General features: G+C 37.5%; 2 protein-coding genes across 5 annotated transcripts in view; one reads left to right on the top strand and one right to left on the bottom strand.

Moving 5' to 3' along the window:
* Positions 1-2,075, top strand: part of pappa2 (pappalysin 2) — a 93,550-nt gene extending 91,475 nt beyond the window's left edge. The window contains exon 23 of the mRNA XM_065276612.1: positions 1,294-2,075. Within this exon, the coding sequence (XP_065132684.1) occupies positions 1,294-1,401 (108 nt within the window). The 3' untranslated portion in view covers positions 1,402-2,075. The remainder of the gene's footprint in view (positions 1-1,293) is intronic.
* Positions 2,076-2,259: 184 nt separating this feature from the next.
* The window catches only part of astn1 (astrotactin 1), a 354,343-nt gene continuing 339,381 nt past the window's right edge, over positions 2,260-17,221 (bottom strand). For all 4 annotated transcript variants that reach the window (XM_065276610.2, XM_065276608.2, XM_065276609.2 and 1 more), the window contains 4 exons: positions 13,975-14,107; positions 8,465-8,565; positions 8,175-8,358; positions 2,260-2,957 (listed from right to left, as the gene is read on the bottom strand). In XM_065276610.2, coding sequence (XP_065132682.1) covers positions 2,720-2,957; positions 8,175-8,358; positions 8,465-8,565; positions 13,975-14,107 — 656 coding nt within the window. In that variant the 3' untranslated portion in view covers positions 2,260-2,719. The remainder of the gene's footprint in view (positions 2,958-8,174; positions 8,359-8,464; positions 8,566-13,974; positions 14,108-17,221) is intronic.

Below are 17,221 nucleotides of genomic sequence, written 5' to 3'. Positions count from 1 at the left end.
AGTGTCTGTCATAAATACATGACTGACTGCTACAGCTTTTATTAGCGGATGGCCAGGTGTCGGCGCGTCATTGGCAACTGTAAAACTTTGTTTTTTAACAAGTAAAGTCTGAGAAAGTGAAATTAACTGTGATGAACAGCATCCTGCCACCATGGGTCCAGAGGAACAGCCATTCTCCTGTTTACGCAGGCCGTGGAAAAGTCCTCGGCTGCAGAGGGAGTGTGTTGGTGGGGCAGTCTGGTTTAACAGGCGCGTCTAGGATTAGGGCCAGAGAGAAAGATGACAGCCAATGTTGGACAATAAAGAACAAATTTACGCTGTCTCTCCTTCTGTGTGACTGTCTTTTTTTACTAAACACCTTCAACATGCACAGGAAACATGTAGTATGTACAATTATAAACCTACTGTACATGCATCCTTGTATTCTCTGTGGGCTATCTAAAAGCAAATGCCTAATCTGTCGTTATTTAGTTAGATACTAAAGATAACCGATTTGTTCTGCAAAAACACGTGACAGGCCTAACATAGTTTAAAAAGTGCATTGTAAATCCGGAATATAACTCTTTAGTGTACTTCAATGAGACAATTACATCGCATAAATTACATCGCTTAGACCCACAGTTGCATTGCATGTTTACTTTTCCTGCCGTAAGGCTGCTTAGCTGGGAATTTAAGTTTATTTTGCAACCTGTGGTGATGGCATGAATCCTGGACAAAAATCTCCTCCTGTTGATTCTTAACATGTGTTCATCTGCTCACCTCCTTTACTCATCTGCTCACAGTCAGGCAATGCTTTCCCTACAGTATTGACCTGCTCTTTTTAATCCTCATATCAACTTTAAATGTGAACAAAAACGCTGTAATGTACACTGTAACATATTGCTTTATAGTTTATATAAAATAAAAACTTATTTTCTATACAATACAAATGCAAAACGTGTATATCTACTACTGAATATATGTAAAGGATTTACCTGTATACTGCCAATGACTGTTACTAGTCCATAAACAAACAAATAACATATATTTATGGCTAATAAATCAAAATACATCCATTCTGTTGGTTGAGTAATTTGGTCAACAGTTCATATTTATCGAACATCTGGAAATAGGTACTGCTCATTATTTTGATCTACTGCAGTGCCTTAAAGTATTTTCTAGCAGAATTATCCAAACCACACTTTGATCTTTTGTTCAAAGCCTGCGTGTGGTTCCCACATACCGTATCAGATGTTTGTTGCGGAATACTTTTTGGATGTTGTTTGTTAAGCTGCGTGTCTGATTGATTGACAGGTCATTCAGTTTGGGGCGGACTGCGATCACGACGAGTGCACCTGCCGTGACCCCGAAGCCGAAGAGAACCGGGTCACAGCCAAGCAGATGGAGCCGGAGCTGCAATGAATGATGGCGAGAGCAGAAACCGAGCGGGCGGCTCTAATTTTGGCTCGAAAAGAAAAATGTCAAACAACCTGAATTTTCCTCCTCATGAAAAGTAATTCAAATCACAGAACTGCATAAAACAATCCTGTACTAATCTATAAATAATACCTAATATATATATAAAAATCTCTAACATAGATGTAGGTGTAGATATAAGCAATATTTTACCCCCACGAGCAATTAAATACACCAGTATGCAAGTCATTTTGTTTTACATGTCATGTGTTTTTATACAAATATTAAACCAATAGCTCTTGCTTGTTGTGGGCCATGTTCATTAAATGTTATCATCACATACTGTATATCAATGATTTTGATACGATAATAGAGTTGTATAAACATGTCACACTACAGTATATTATTTCCTACAGCAAACCTCCCTTATTCTAACAACAACATTTTTTTTGTGAATAATTAATATTCAAGTGGGTTTCTCAAAGCCACAGCTGTTAACTTTTCCCCATCATCCTTCTTATATTACACAGATTACATATACATGCAAACCCATGCATGCATGTGTATTATTAAGGATCGTTTCTTTATAGCAATTGTTATTGAAATATACTATTTTTGTATGCTCTTCTGTATGTAAAAGTGTAGTTTTAACATTTTGTCAATAAATTGTGAAGTGTTAACTGTATATTATTAATTATCTGTGTTCAAAACTTTCAAAATAAGATATCCAATGTGATCCTGCCTGTGAAAAGTCTTTTGTAATTTACTGTTTTTTAGATAAAATCATCCTACATGATGTAAAGATAATTTTGTGATATTATCATGACAAATATAATTTAGTTTAATAATCAACAAGCATTTATAAGATATTTGGGCAATTTTATTTTGAAAATGAAAAGAAACAAGACATGTTAAATGTACACAACTTGAAACGGATAATTTTCATAACACTGCTTATCTCAAAAACAACCTCACTACGTTAAACACATTAAGAAACTGTCAGATGAATTAACATTTACATTTGCTATAACTCTTTAATACAGTAGTTTCTGTATCTATATGCACTACAGAGAGACATACATCATCAGCACAAGATTAGTTTTAGTCTTTGTGAAAAAACTCCTACCTTTACAAGTTGGTGTATCTACTAAGTGACAAAATAGACCACTAGTCCTATAACTGCCAGTTTAAATGACTTTCACTGTACACTGTACATCAGACCCAAAAACATTTTTATATGCAAGCTCAAAAACACTCGGGCTGAAACAGGAGTGGTGTGTTTTAGGGATGCCTTGTGTTGAGCCCCTCTTGGTGTCCATCACATTTAGAGTTCCTTGGGCTCCCCGTAATCATTGTACATGACAGACAGCGACTGATCTTCGCAAGCCTTGCGTAAATCTTGGCCGAGGTTCACCCAGTTTAACCCGAATGCCTTGGTTTCTGTGTAACGACAAGACAGGTATTTGAGGGATGCCCTGCGCAGTCCAATTTTGGGTTCTTGGAGAAGACCCCGGCACCAACCACTAAGTTCATCCAGCTGAGACAGGATCAATCCCGCTTTTCTGCAAGGGTGAAACAGAGAGATGATGTAGTTTGGTTAGTACTATAGTAGGATGTAAAAAACACATAACTTGTTTAAAACTACCGGTCATGGGTCACTTTAAGATGATGTATTTTGGTAATGAAACTTATTTCATTCGTACAGTACAATACCACTCTTTTCTAAAGGAGAATGAATGCGTATTGCTTTTCCTATATTCCCATTAAAATATATTTTGGTGGGCACAGTTTACCCGGAATGAAAAAGTTTGGAAAGCCCTGGTTTATTTTCTGCATCTGCTGTTATGCAACATAAATATTGAGCGTTCCATTCTGTCTATTCAATTTGAGAGAGCCCACCTTCCAAACTGCTCCTGAAAACGAGACTGAAAGATTGATGGTAGACTCCAATATAATAAATAGAAAATGCAGTAAAAGGCCATATTCAGCTGAAAGCACAGGCCCTCTCACTGCACCCCTTAAATGATGCTCTTCAAAACCTGGAATGAGGAGATTGATCATAAATCAACTCTGTGGTGTTTTCATATCAAATTGTTAAGGCACAGCCTAAAGGAAATTCCCTCCGGTCGAAAACGCTTCTGAGGTTAGACCAACTGTTTAGGTGAATGGTAGCAGGTTACAGTAGGTATGTGTGAATTTTATAAGCTACACTACCTAAGAATGCATTTATTGAGAATGTGATGAACCTCACGCGAAAGACAAGCAGCTGAAGAGTGTGGAAAGTGCGCTTCATTCCTAAAGCATAGCTTCACTTCAAACGCCTGCCAAACCAGAAGCTCAACATTCTACTGCATAAATACTGACAACCAAATCTTTGTGGACCAACCATAGTCTTTGGGTAGCTAAATGCATTTTTAAAGTACAAAATGAGTGCATTTAAACTTTAAACCAATTGTAAAGTCTACTTTGGTTTGACTTCATGCAGGTTTTGCATTGTTGCATGCAAGCAACTTAAGACTATGCAACAAACTAAACAATACATGCATTTACTTTACAGGTACTTTAGCTTTCCCTTACAACTTATAATAAACAAACAATTGTCATAAATCACTAGCTAGAGTACAAACAAAAAGATCCATGTCTAGTGTAGATATGTTGTCATTTATATGATTCTTATGAATGTATGTTTGCATTACCGTGCCACATTTCAGTGGTTTTAGAAATTTTAGGGGAGGTTTCCCAGAGAGGGTTTATCCAAGTCCCAGACTAAAATGCATGTCTAAGCTGCCTTAATTTAAAAACACCTTGTACTGACATATCTTAACATATATAGGTTCCATTATTTTGTCTCAAGATGCACACTAGTAATATTTTTGTAAGGTTTGTTTGTAAAAACAACAAATGTCCTAGAGGCAGTTTCCCGGACAGGGATTAAACTAGTCCTAGAATAAAATTAATGTAGGGGCTGTCCAAACTAAAACTATTTGCACTGACATATCTTTAAATACATCAGTTCCCTTTGTTTTGCCCCAAAATGCATACAAGTAATGTTTTTAGTAAGGCATGTTTGTTTAAACTAGTTATATTTCCTAATTAAACTGAGGCCTAATTCTGGCTTAAAGGACAAGTTCGGTATTTTAGACTTAAAGCCCTGTTTTCAGATACGCATTCCAACGGGTTTTATCGTAGTTTTTGCCAACTCCATTGACTTGTATTAGTTGTGCTGTGAGGTACGGTATTACTCCGCGCCGGGAACTTTGTTTCTATTCTTGCAATTGGCAATGCCGGATTAGCGCCACCACCTGGGCTGTAGTGTCTATTATTCAAGCTCTAAGCGGAAGAATGTACGGGTGTGAGCCGTTTGGAAAAATAGGTCCACAAGTTAACAACGAATGCTAAAACAGCTGTTGGAAAGCATCTTTTGCAGCGATTTTTTTGTGAGCATATCAGTGAGCACCCCTGACCACTCGGTGAGTTTCACGTCTTTGTAAACGAAAGTTTAATGCATTTTAGAAAGGATTGTTCCAGTGCACCATTAAACCCATTGTAGAGGTGTGAGGTGAAACACAAACATCCGAAAATTCTCAGGGCAGCCGCATATGTCGAAATTTCAGTCCGAACCTGTCCTTTAAGCTTATCCTTGTCCCGGAAACCACCCCCCAATATAGAGGGTACGCACGTGATGTCACCTTCGGGGATAGTGACTGCGGTTACGCCCACTGAGTGACAAAAGACAGAGCGGCAGAATTTGTCTACTGTGTGAAATCAGCAAAAACACACGGAAAACACTTCTAAATTGGAAAAAGCTGTTGTCCTATAGTCTGTACTAACAGATTTAACAAGAATTCGGAACTATTGTTTTTACAGACTGCCAAAAAAACACAGAAAGGAGAAGTAAATGGATCGTCCATGCCAGTGTCCACTGACCCTAGGTGTGTTGACAAGTTGCTAGGGTCACAATCAAGTCCAACTAAATTTAACTTTTGCTGATAATTGTCAGTTATACTGACATTTTTGCGACCGCCACTAGAACAGCCAGCCATTTTGCTAAATGTTTTGCCACTCAACAGGGCGAGCTCCGGCGTGGTCACATGGAAAAGTGACGTCAATGCATACCCTCTATGAGGCCTGGTACTGGATTAATCTGAACCAGGGGTGCCCAATCCTGCTCCTAGTGATCGACTATCCTGCAGAGTTCAGTTACAACGCTTATCAAACACCTGCCTTCAATTTTCAAGTGGTCTTGAAGACCTTTGCTGCGTCCGAAACAGCCTACTTCATACTATATAGTACGCGAAATGCAGTAGGCGAGCCGAGTAGTATGTCCGAATACATAGTATTTAAAAAACAGTATGCGAAAAGTACCCGGATGACCTACCACTTCCGGTTAGATTTTGCAGTGTGCATACGATGGACACTTCACTATCCCATGATGCCCTGGCAGAGGAGTTATCCAACGAAGAAGAAGAGGCACGCGGCTGTTTTCGCGCTGGAATGACATGACGTGATGACAACGTATGTCAGGTGATGTAGCAACATGGCGGATTTAGTAAGTCCGAATCTCATTCATACTACCAGGATTCATACTAGACAGTACCTACTGTTTTAACGGCAAGTAAGTAGGTACTTCATCTAATTCAGTACCTACTATACAGTATGCGGTTTCGGACGCAGCCCTTGATTAGCTGCTTCAGGTGTATTTGATTTGGGTTGGAGCTTAACTTTGCAGGACAGTTGATTGAAAGGAGCAGGATTGGTGACCCCGGATCTAAACCCTGTCCAGGAAACTGCCCCTATATGTTCATTTGCTCAATACAAAACCCTGTGTTATCATTTATTTTTAAAAGAAATTAAGTGGTGGTCTCTACAGCAACAGCTGTCACCATAATTCACAGCATGAATGGAAAAGAAAATGGTCATGTATTGTATTTCCAGGGTACGTTTTCAATCTCTCTCTTTGAACTCTCATGCATTATATTGCCTTACAGTAGTCAGATACATTACACAGACATTTACACATTCATCATTGCCCTTATCACTCTTTCCAGCATTTCGTCTTACAATCAAATGATGAGATTAGGTGCATCGAAATTAGATTTCACTCATTGTTTCAATATTTGATATGACCTAACTTGGTCAGAAATGATCTTAGACAAAAACAAAGAACTTTGACCTAACACACATCTTAATTCCACGAATCGTGAGCATGAGTCAGTCCAACCAGCCCCCAATTAACCGTGAGTCAGAAGACCCTTTGTGTTGAAATCTCAGAAAGAAAGAAAACAATTGAATTTTATTATTTTAATTCATTCATAATTCATGTTCCAGCATCTTAAGTGGGGCCGGTTTGGTGTCAATTATCTTGAAAATTGCCTGTAAATGGGGCGGATCATGATGGGAACCCCAGTGAACTGAATAACGTCAAACTGATGCTGTTTTGGGGGGTGAAGCACTCAAAGCAATTCTCTTTGTTTATAGTTCCTTTTTATGATATGTCTTTTAAAAGTGTTTGTGCGAACGCAAGGAGATCGAGAATGACGCATACAAGTTGTTTGGTTGACTGATGCCGGGGAGGTAATGGCCCATCTCTCTGGACCTCCCCTGGAATGGCCTGGCTTTAGCTCTTTTCTCAAAGTCTTAAATCTTATGCAACATTTCACACAAATGAGTCAGTCGCAGGGACATGGTCAAACAATACAAGAAAACCAAACCAAACCATACCATTGTTTAAAAGCTAGCAAGTGATGTACAGTTGGTGAAATAAGCATCAAATCACTATTAACATGATCATAGGGAATAACTTACATTTTAGGCACAACTTTGCAATTTAATCTGTTTATTATTTGCCAAAGAAAATAGTTCAGATCAGTTTAGAGGTATATATATATGCGTTGTAAAACAGTCAAAAAGTTGTTACCGTTATTTCAATTGATTTGTCAAACTTTCTAGTCAGACCTTTTGGAGTAAATAATGCTCCCACGTTATAGTTCTCAAACATGCAATGATTCTCAGTGTTAAAAAAGGGAAAACCCTGCAACATGGAGACAGTTAAATATAACCTTTACATTTGAACTAAGGCCTCATGAATGGTTGTCCAAATAGCCATTATTTATTTCACCTACTGTGCATCAGCAAAAGCAGCGTTCAGCATTTTCATCAAACACATGGCTGTGTTTAGAGAACGTTTCGGTGCAATTCGAAAATCCAGACCTTTCTTGTCTTAGTTTGTTTTGGAGGGCGCATAAAAGTTTACCACCCAGTTCTGTGGTCAAGAAGATGCCATAGCGGCCCATTTTAAATGTGCTGTAATCAGTTTGATTACGTTCAATTGACGTCTAATTTGCACAAATACCCCTCAATCACATGTATGATGCTATGGTCCGTAATAGAATAATATGTGTTTGCTACATTAGTAAGATGAAACTCAAAACATTGATCATAAAGCTGTCATGGCCCCATTACAGTCACTAATGAGTCCATATATGAGGGAAATAGAGAAAGTTATTTGCGAAACTGTTACATGGTTTTTGGTTTTACTTGAATTTATGCTATAGATCAATCAAATTACGATTTAAATTACAGAAAATGTGCACATAGGGCTCAGGTGCAGGACAAGAAAGAGCAAAACGCAAGTAAAAAACTGATACTGTATTTAAAAAAAATATATTATTAAAAACTAGATTTTATTAAATTGTATTAGACAGTCCAAATCGGACTGTATCATCATTTTAATACACATGATGTCCAATTCTGAAGAAACTGAAGATCAGTTTACAAACCTGGGCCCCAGTTCGTCTTCACAGCGCCAAGTGAACTCTCCAAAGCTCTCATAGCGCTGGTTGTAGTGGTAAAGTACTCGGTGGAGTGTCGGTGAGCCCAGATCCATCAGCGTGTTGTATGCCGTCTGCTGTTCCTTCCCGCTGGTGTAACCATTGAACAGATTATAAATCTTGTCCGCTATTTCTGAGAGAATGCACACAGGAAACATTTATCCAAATCAGGTGACGAATGATCGGAATATTTTCCTAGCATTATAAATATACTTCACAGTGTGAGGGTGACCGTGTACCTTGCGCCTTAACATCATCCACAGCGGGACAGGGGGTTTTGATGATCACTTCGCTGGGACTGGAACGCCGACCTGTGTTGTCCACTGCCCAGAGTCGGAACCTGGCAGATTCGACAAATAGATTGGTCACTGTCAATCTTTGGGCTATTTGCTAGTTTATTTCGAAAGAGATATTAGAGAAAATCCAAGAAATGATTCTCAGAAAGGATTTGGTGGGAATGGGACAGACTTGAACCCGAATCTTCCATATCACTGCTCAACACGTCCAGCGAATGTTCACTGACCACTCGACCATGGTTTCCCTAAACAGTAAGTTTTTAGAAGCAGGTGCAATACAGGAACTTATAAAAAATAAAAATAAAAAGGTCTTGGGTAGGGTTAAATAAATATGATTTATAACTGTTTAGATTTATTAGCAAATAACATTACCAAATAAATATCAGAAATCATGAACCGTAACATTTTGGGGGTGCCTTTGAAGTTCAGAGTGAACAAATTGTTTCAGTGTGTGAATTATGTAATCATATAAAAGCATATTCCTCCATTAAAGTTAAAATGCATGACTCCATCACTCCCATTACATAAGCACATAGTCGAACCTTCAGCTCTTGGCTTTGATTTGAGGATCTGTAAATGCAGGCACAACCTGAACAATCGCATCCATCTGTGGTTGCGTACCCACTCGCTCCCACCCTCAGTGAAACCAAAGAGACAGATGCAGTTACTTTAAAACTCATGGCATGTGCCGCATGCTAAGAGAGACAGGTCAGGATTAAGTTGAATTATATCCCCATCTAGTGGAAGGCAACGTAAATGGCTAACAACTGCAATGTCACAGTTGTGAGATACTTTAAAACCCCAAGTATCCGTGAAATCCATCTTAAAGTCTCATAATCTAGTTATGAGATTGGAAGCATCAAAGTTTGATTTCACATTGATTTCAATCTTTAAAGAGGACATATGATGAAAATCTGTCTTTTTCATGTTTAAGTGCTATCATTGGGTCCCCAGTGCTTCTATCAGCCAACAAAATGTGAAAAAGAACGAACCAGTACCTTAGTTTTGGTAAACCACTCTTTGCAAGCATGTGAAAAAATAGGTCATTGAAATTTGGCTCCCCTTCTGATGTCAGAAGGGGATAATACCACCCCTTAATCTGCACAATCCAACCACGGCACTTCCATTAAGTGCAAAGATCAGCTCATTTGCATTTTAAGGGACACACCCAAACAAGGCACAGTTTTGCTCACACCCACAAAGTGGCAATTTTAACATGCTATAATAAATTATCTGTGGGGTATTTTGAGCTAAAACTATGCACTCATGGGATACCAAAGATTTATTTTTACATCTTGTGAAATTTCCCTCGGAATATTGACTAAGGTCAAGTCAAATATGTTACAGATTGCCACAGATACTAATTCACGTTAATGATTCCATTTAACTTTTCAAACATCAAAATAAACATCTGTGCTTATAATATCACTACTGGTAACATTCGCCTAATAACAGCACAGTGATCTCAGATGTCTGGACCTCACTCAATCTATGCAAGGTGTAAAAACCTGACAACAACACTGAACAGGCCCAAAACTGCTGCTATAAATGCCTCATTGAGTAACATTGTTTATCAGAAGAACATGATGTGTATTCAGAAGGTCATAATTCCCTCCTCTTTGGGCTCAAGTAATCTTTTCAGCGTACCCTTCATGTCCTCATAGCATGAGTGTGAGAATTACTCATGATGACTCAAATAAACCCACATGAACAAATACTGTAGTTTATAATATTTACTATAGTAAACCAAAGTAAAATGTCTACAGTGAGGAAAATAAGTATTTGAACACCCTGCTATTTTGCAAGTTCTCCAGCTTAGAAATCATGGAAGGGTCTGAAATTGTCATCGTAGGTGTATGTCCACTGTGAGAGACATAATAAAAAAAAAATATTTATTTTTATTATTATTAAAAGCGGGGTGCATGATCTCTGAAAGCCAATGTTGATATTTGAAATCACCTAAACAAACACGCCCCTACACCAATAGAATCTGGACTTTCTTTTGATAGACCCGCCCCACACGCAACCCAGGCAACAATGTCGGTTAGTAGACACACCCCTTACTGCTGAAGGGCTACAAAATGTGTTTTGGTATTTTGCATTAAGCATCACATGTTCTCGGTGAGTTGAGAACTACTGACCCAATTTTTTTTCTTTTTTAAATTTCCTTCAGGTAACTCCACTTAAAGAGATTTTGGTTCATCCACAACATATTAGGGTGCATGTTTATCAAATTATCAAATGTACTATTAAAGGACCTTTTCTCTGATACCTTTAGTTTTTGAGATGTGTAAATCTAGCCTGGTTTAAGTCGGGTCTACTCAATGAGCAGGCCGTGTTCTTTCCTGTGGCACAAAAGTAAACGTTCCTGAGAAAAGGATGTAATACGACACATAAAATCCCAAACTGTCCAACTATCCAAGAGAGTCTTAACGGACGGGGGACCACCATGAACAATTACAACTTCCAAGAAAACACGAAGTGCTGATGTCACCAGGTTTTAACCCAATGATTTTTACTAATTATCCTTTGCTAAGAATACCTGCCGGAGACAGAGCCAAGCTATTTAATAAAACACACTTTCTGAATCAACTACTGATTTTCCAAAATTGACATGGGTAGGAAGATGTCCAGGCATATTTTTGCACGAATCATTCTCAGGTTTTTACAGTCTTAGTTAGATATAATTGCTTAGACTCACGCAGATATTAAAACCTCTCATCTGACCGAAGACATGTGACTTGACGTCAGATCAAAGTCCAAGTAAATCAGCCAGCCAAAAAGGGGCCTATATGTTTTAAACTCACTGAATGTGCTCTGTCACGCTGAGGAAAACAAAGAGGTAACAGGAGTTGAGATGTTTAAATATAATTTATATTAGTTTTGCCTCAAAAGTGCCCTGTACAAATATCCCCACATGAACATATGATTTACCATAGTAAACTGTAGTAAAATAAAGTGATTTTGAACCTTACTATAATATAGTATACTCTGGTGATTATACTTTAATATACTACTGTATACTAAAGTTTGCTATAGTGTTTTTGAACCTTACTACTATAGTAAATGGCATAGTAAACTACACAAAAAAATGCTGGGTTATTTCCAACCCATCATTTTGTTAAAAATGGACAAACACTTCCCGTTGGTTTGTACTTTTATATATGCTGGGTTGTCTTAACCCAAAATACTTGGGTGTTTTAACCCATTGTTGGGTCAAATATAAACTTTTCTGGGTTAATTTGACCCAATGGCTAGGTTTGTGACTTTTTGACATAGCGACGGGCTGAATATAACCCAGCATTTTTTTAAATGTAGTTTTTTTATCATTTGCGTCTCTGCATCATGTGATAAAATATCGAACAAAGTATTATTTATTTGAAAGACATAAACAATAACACAGACATGCTTCTAAGGGTTTTAAATGACAGTTAATAATATGTTCAATGGTTTTGGGCACTTTGGTGAAGCACTCATTGCCATTAACAATGGCCCTTGTCATCGTCAAACTTGCACAGATGCCGGCTGAGGACAAAGTGGCCCTGTCCGCATGAAGCTTTCCTGAACATCGGCAAAATATAAAAACAATCATGTCTGTCTGTCTTTTATTATTTTTTATTTCAGTGTCATACTTCACAACACTTCCAGGTGTTTCCATGAGTTGTAAATACATTTTTTTTAGAAATATTAAATATGTCATTCTCTTAAACCCTCAAGGATGTTTTAATATTGATTTTTGATAAAGTATGCTGATTTTTGTTAAGTCACGGTCAGGAATGTGTCATTTGCAAATCACAAAAAAAAAACAGAACTAAGGTTACTCTCCCCCCCCCCCTCCGCGCACAATACTGTCACCTTTTTTACTCTGAGGAGTTTGCAGGTCTGAGTAAACTTTATAATTGTTAATATTCTGAAATGAGACAAATGAGACCTCAGGAGGTTTTGTTTGAGAAACGGCAAACATTTCCCAGACCGGTGGATCACTTTTTGTGACCCCATGAAACACTTCCGTTGTCATTTTGTTCTGCTTGCGGCACATTTTGGTATTTGTTTGTGTTGTCAGTTCTTGCAGCATGTTTTTGTATTTTTGTTTGTGTTGCAAGGATTTGCAGAGTGTTTCTGTATTTGTTTGTGTTGTGAGGATTTGTAACACTTTCTATATTTGTTTGTGTTGTCCCTATTTGCAGTGTGTTTCTGTATTTGTTTGTGTTGTGAGGATTAGTAACGTGTTTCTGTATTTGTTTGTGTTGTGAAGATTTGCAATGCGTTTCTGTATTTGTTTGTGTTGTGAGGATTGTAACATGTTTCTGTATTTGTTTGTGAGGATTTGAAACATGTTTCTGTATTTGTTTGTGTTGTGAAGATTTGTAATGCGTTTCTGTATTTGATTGTGTTGTGAGGATTTGTAAAGTGTTTCTGTATTTGTTTGTGTTGTGAGTATTTGTAACGCGTTTCTATATTTGTTTGTGTTGTCCGTATCTGCAGCGTGTTTCTGTATTTGTTTGTGTTGTGATGATTGGTAACTTGTTTCTGTATTTGTTTGTGTTGTGAAAATTAGTAACGTGTTTTTTGTATTTGTTTGTGTTGTCCGTATTTGCAGCGTGTTTCTGTATTTGTTTGTGTTGCAAGGATTCGCAGCTTGTTTCTGTATTGGTTTGTGAGGATTTGCAATGCGTTTCTGTATTTGTTTGTGTTGTGAGGATTTGTAACATGTTTCTGTATTTGTTTGTGAGGATTTGAAACATGTTTCTGTATTTTATTGTGTTGTGAGGATTTGTAAAGTGTTTCTGTATTTGTTTGTGGTGTGAGGATTTTCAATGCGTTTCTGTATTTTTTTGTTTTGTGAGGATTTGTAACGCGTTTCTATATTTGTTTGTTTTGTGAGAATTTGCAATGCGTTTCTGTATTTGTTTGTTTTGTGAGAATTTGTGTTGTCAAACTGATGAAGATGTTTTCTTGATTTCCTGTTGATTTTTCTATTTGCATGTGCAGTGCCCCCTGCAAGGCCACCATATAATTTTACATTTTTGTACGATTCACTTCGAACAAATTAGCCAAGTTATAAAATACGTACAAATTCCCGTGAGATCAGGCTGGATATGTTTTACAAAATTAGGGCAAAAATATTTATGATTATCAAACCTCGTCATGCCCATAGCTCATGTGATGAACTACACCTGTGGTTATTATTCTGCTAGAACACCTGTGTGAGCCTGTGGAGATCTAAAAATGACCTTGACACCATTTCGTAAAAAATGTCCTAGAAAAGAAAGTGAAGTATACTATCATTTGTTTACAGATGCCATACATTTAACATCTAAACCAATTGGATTCTGACATTTTAAAGCACCAAATAATTCATTCAAATTATTTTTGGGCCAGTGTATATAGTATGTAGTGTATGTAAACAAATATGTTTGGTATTATGCTTTTAAAAGCAGCGGAGAACTTACATATATGTGGTGTCTGGTTCCAGGCAGCGTATGATCAGTGGAATAGAGGAGAGGGGATCAGGAATGTCCCCCAGCATCACACATGGAGATTTGGCCCCCGACACGATATCATCCATGAAACTCAACATGGTCTCTGTGAGAAAGAGAAAATTTTGTTTAACATAAATACACAGTTTTTCCAGGACCTGGTAGGTCTTTTTAATCTCTGATGAGTGTCATGCAGTTTTTCCTGTAAACAAGACACGTATAACATCCTGTTTGTTTGTTTAATGAGTATCTGCAATCAAAAATGATTAATGATCTGAAATTAAGACCTGCCGAGTTTGGAAAACAAACACTTCCCATTAAGAAGCATCAGAAAACAGCACCGTCTTCTATAAAACTCGTCCATAACTGAAACATTGAGTGGCTTCACAAACAAGGAATGCGTGCAGGGTTTTCCTCACCCTGACTTTGACCCAGCGATTTATAAACAAGTGTTTCCCTCATTTTCATTTGGAACACTTGGAACCTTCCAAAGATGGAAACCCTGCGGTTTGGACATTCTGACCGGGAGAGATGCTAGTGGTTTTATTTCGCACGAGACTCGTGACCCAGATCAAGCTGCAAGTGTCAGTCATCTAAAACCCAAATAAAGAGCCCATACAGAAGCTACATATGCTGCGCCTGTTCTTCTGAAGAAATAGAGGAGAAAACTGTTTGCCCAGCTGGACTGACATGAGGAGGGAGGCGTCTTGTGCTTTTCATAGCAAAGCGAAACATCCCGTCTGTGGATGGGAAACCTTTTAAAAGTGGTGGTCACTCTGCAACTTTCCTAAAGTCCTGGTCTTCAGAAATACCAGGTCACGAGCCAGAATAAACACAGAGGAGGAAAAGTGTGTGTGATTATGTGCTTAATGTCACTATTTAATATTTACAGTGCTTGTGTGCGGAGAGTTAGCATGGAGGGAAGCTACACCTGCTTTGACATTAATGAAAAGTGACATTGTGGCAGTCAAGGTCTTTGGGTTGAATTTACGTATGTCTGCGTAAAAAATTCTGTAATACAATAAAAATTTTATTAAACTGAATCAGTTTTAATTCTACTGTAGAATGCCCAAATCCTAATATCGCAATGATTGTCTAGCACGCCAGTTAACCCTCAGTTAACCAGTTTTGACTTGATAGATCAGGTATTTGATTTATGCAACAAGACTAATATTACAAAACACTATCTTTCACATTATGCAAATGCTAACATTATTTGCAGTTAGTATTTATCTTTATACAAATGTTAAAGTACTTTGCATTTCTCTTTCATCTCACATGGCGCAATGCTTTGGCATTGTAGTCCAGTTCTAGCAACGCTGTTACAGACAAAAGGCTTTTCATAAGCCAGTAACAATGTGTTCATGACAGATTGCCTCTCTTGACAAATAGTGATATGAAAATAACAGTAAGCTAAATAAAAATGCCTATAAATGCATTTTTATCAAATCCGTAAAAGTACAACAGTCTTTTTTTAATCAATGCCCTATGTCTCATTTTTCAGCAGTTTGACATGATCACACCACAACGCCTGGCTGCCCTCCTATAAACTTGGATTGGCTTTGACCAAAAATTCTCTCTGATTCTCATTATTGTGTTAAGAGATGAAGGCCGAGCAATTTCTAAGAATTCAAAAATCTCTTTTTATCCAAGAAAGTTTGAGAATCACCCACAACGCCTTAAGCTTTTTGCACACCAAAGCTTTTTTACGCAACTGAAAACGCCCGGCGGACGCCGAATGCCAGCTTTTTTCAGCCGACTGCAAGCTTTCTTCAGCTGAGCGCTTTGTTTAGCAGTTGTTGAATGATACGCCGGTTGGTTGTTGTGATATTTTCCCACTCCTCCTCCACTGTGATTGGACGGCAGTGTGTGAACTGACATTGACGAACTAAGCTTTTCGCCGTAAGTCGAGCTTTCAGCGCAGAAAAAAAAACGGCAGCTGCTGGCTTTTTTTTTTTAAAAAGCTGCGCTTCCATTGGAAAAAAATTGAAAACATACACCGTCCGCCGGCGTAAAAGCTTTGGTGTGCTACCACTGTCAAATTTTTGTGGCAAATACAAAACATTTTAATAAAAAAACAGTAAATAAAGAAAATGTTACATAAAATTGTTATATTCTACACAGTAAAATAATCTAAAATCAAAATATATTTTGACCACAAGTCAAAACTTAAAATAGTAGGTTGAATTGACTTGCAAAACCAAGTTGTTTTAACTGTTTGCGGTGCTTTTACATACAAAACATTTATAAATTTATCATCATTTATTTACTGGTCTTAAAATAGTCTTTAAAGTCTCCTAACTTTTATTATGATTTGGAAGACAATAAAATCTCAGCCCTCTATATAGTTTTGGTTAAACAGTTAAATCCTTGACATAAGTACCCTGTAAAAAAAACTTTGCTGCCTTAACATTTTTTGTTAAATAAACTCAGATTTACAAGTTATGTCAACAAAGATTAGTTGTCAAAACTTATAAAATATAGTTGAGAAAAGTCAACTTAATTTCATAAGTTATAACAACTCACCTGTAGTTATAACAACTCATCTCTAGTCAAGATAAATAATATTAAGTTGAAATGACTTGTAAATCCAAGTTGATTCAAAGTATTTTTTACAGTGTACTGTATGAGGTTTGTACTTTGTACTAAAACAAGATAAATCGATTGTGGATAAATAAAGAGAGCATAGACTTTGACTGAAATTAATGTGTCTGTGGTAAATGCTGAGCCATGATGTACAAAAATATTTATTTCTCCTATTGAAAACTGAGGTCTCTATTCAAAACAGACAGATGCGCTGGATTTGTGTCAACTGGATTCAACGTTACGCTTTCCACAATATTTGCCATATGTCTATCCTAAACGAAACATTTCAATAAACAAACACACTTTCACATCCAGCGCAGGAGAAACTCCTTTTTCAACAATCTGAAGAGCTGGAGGTTTTACCAGTGCTATTAAAACAAGCAACAGTGTGGTACCGGCACAGAAAATACCCCACAAACAACATCTGGCCTCGGTTGTCTTCTTTGATGAATGGAAAGCAGGAGATGGATAACAACGGTTTGTAATGTATCGATTCTTGGCATGTCCACACCAAAAATGATTAACAGATTTGATCTCCCACGCGAACATGTTGTCTCTTCGAAGGAAAAGAGGATGTAAAAGGTTAATTGTGGCAGGAGAAAGGTGGTTGTCAGCACTACGCTGACTTTACTTG

This window comes from Paramisgurnus dabryanus, chromosome 6 (genome assembly GCF_030506205.2).
Source record: "Paramisgurnus dabryanus chromosome 6, PD_genome_1.1, whole genome shotgun sequence".
Lineage (NCBI taxonomy): Eukaryota > Metazoa > Chordata > Actinopteri > Cypriniformes > Cobitidae > Paramisgurnus > Paramisgurnus dabryanus.
Note: the sequence above shows the minus strand (reverse complement) of the source record. Positions and strands in the feature narration are given on the sequence as shown.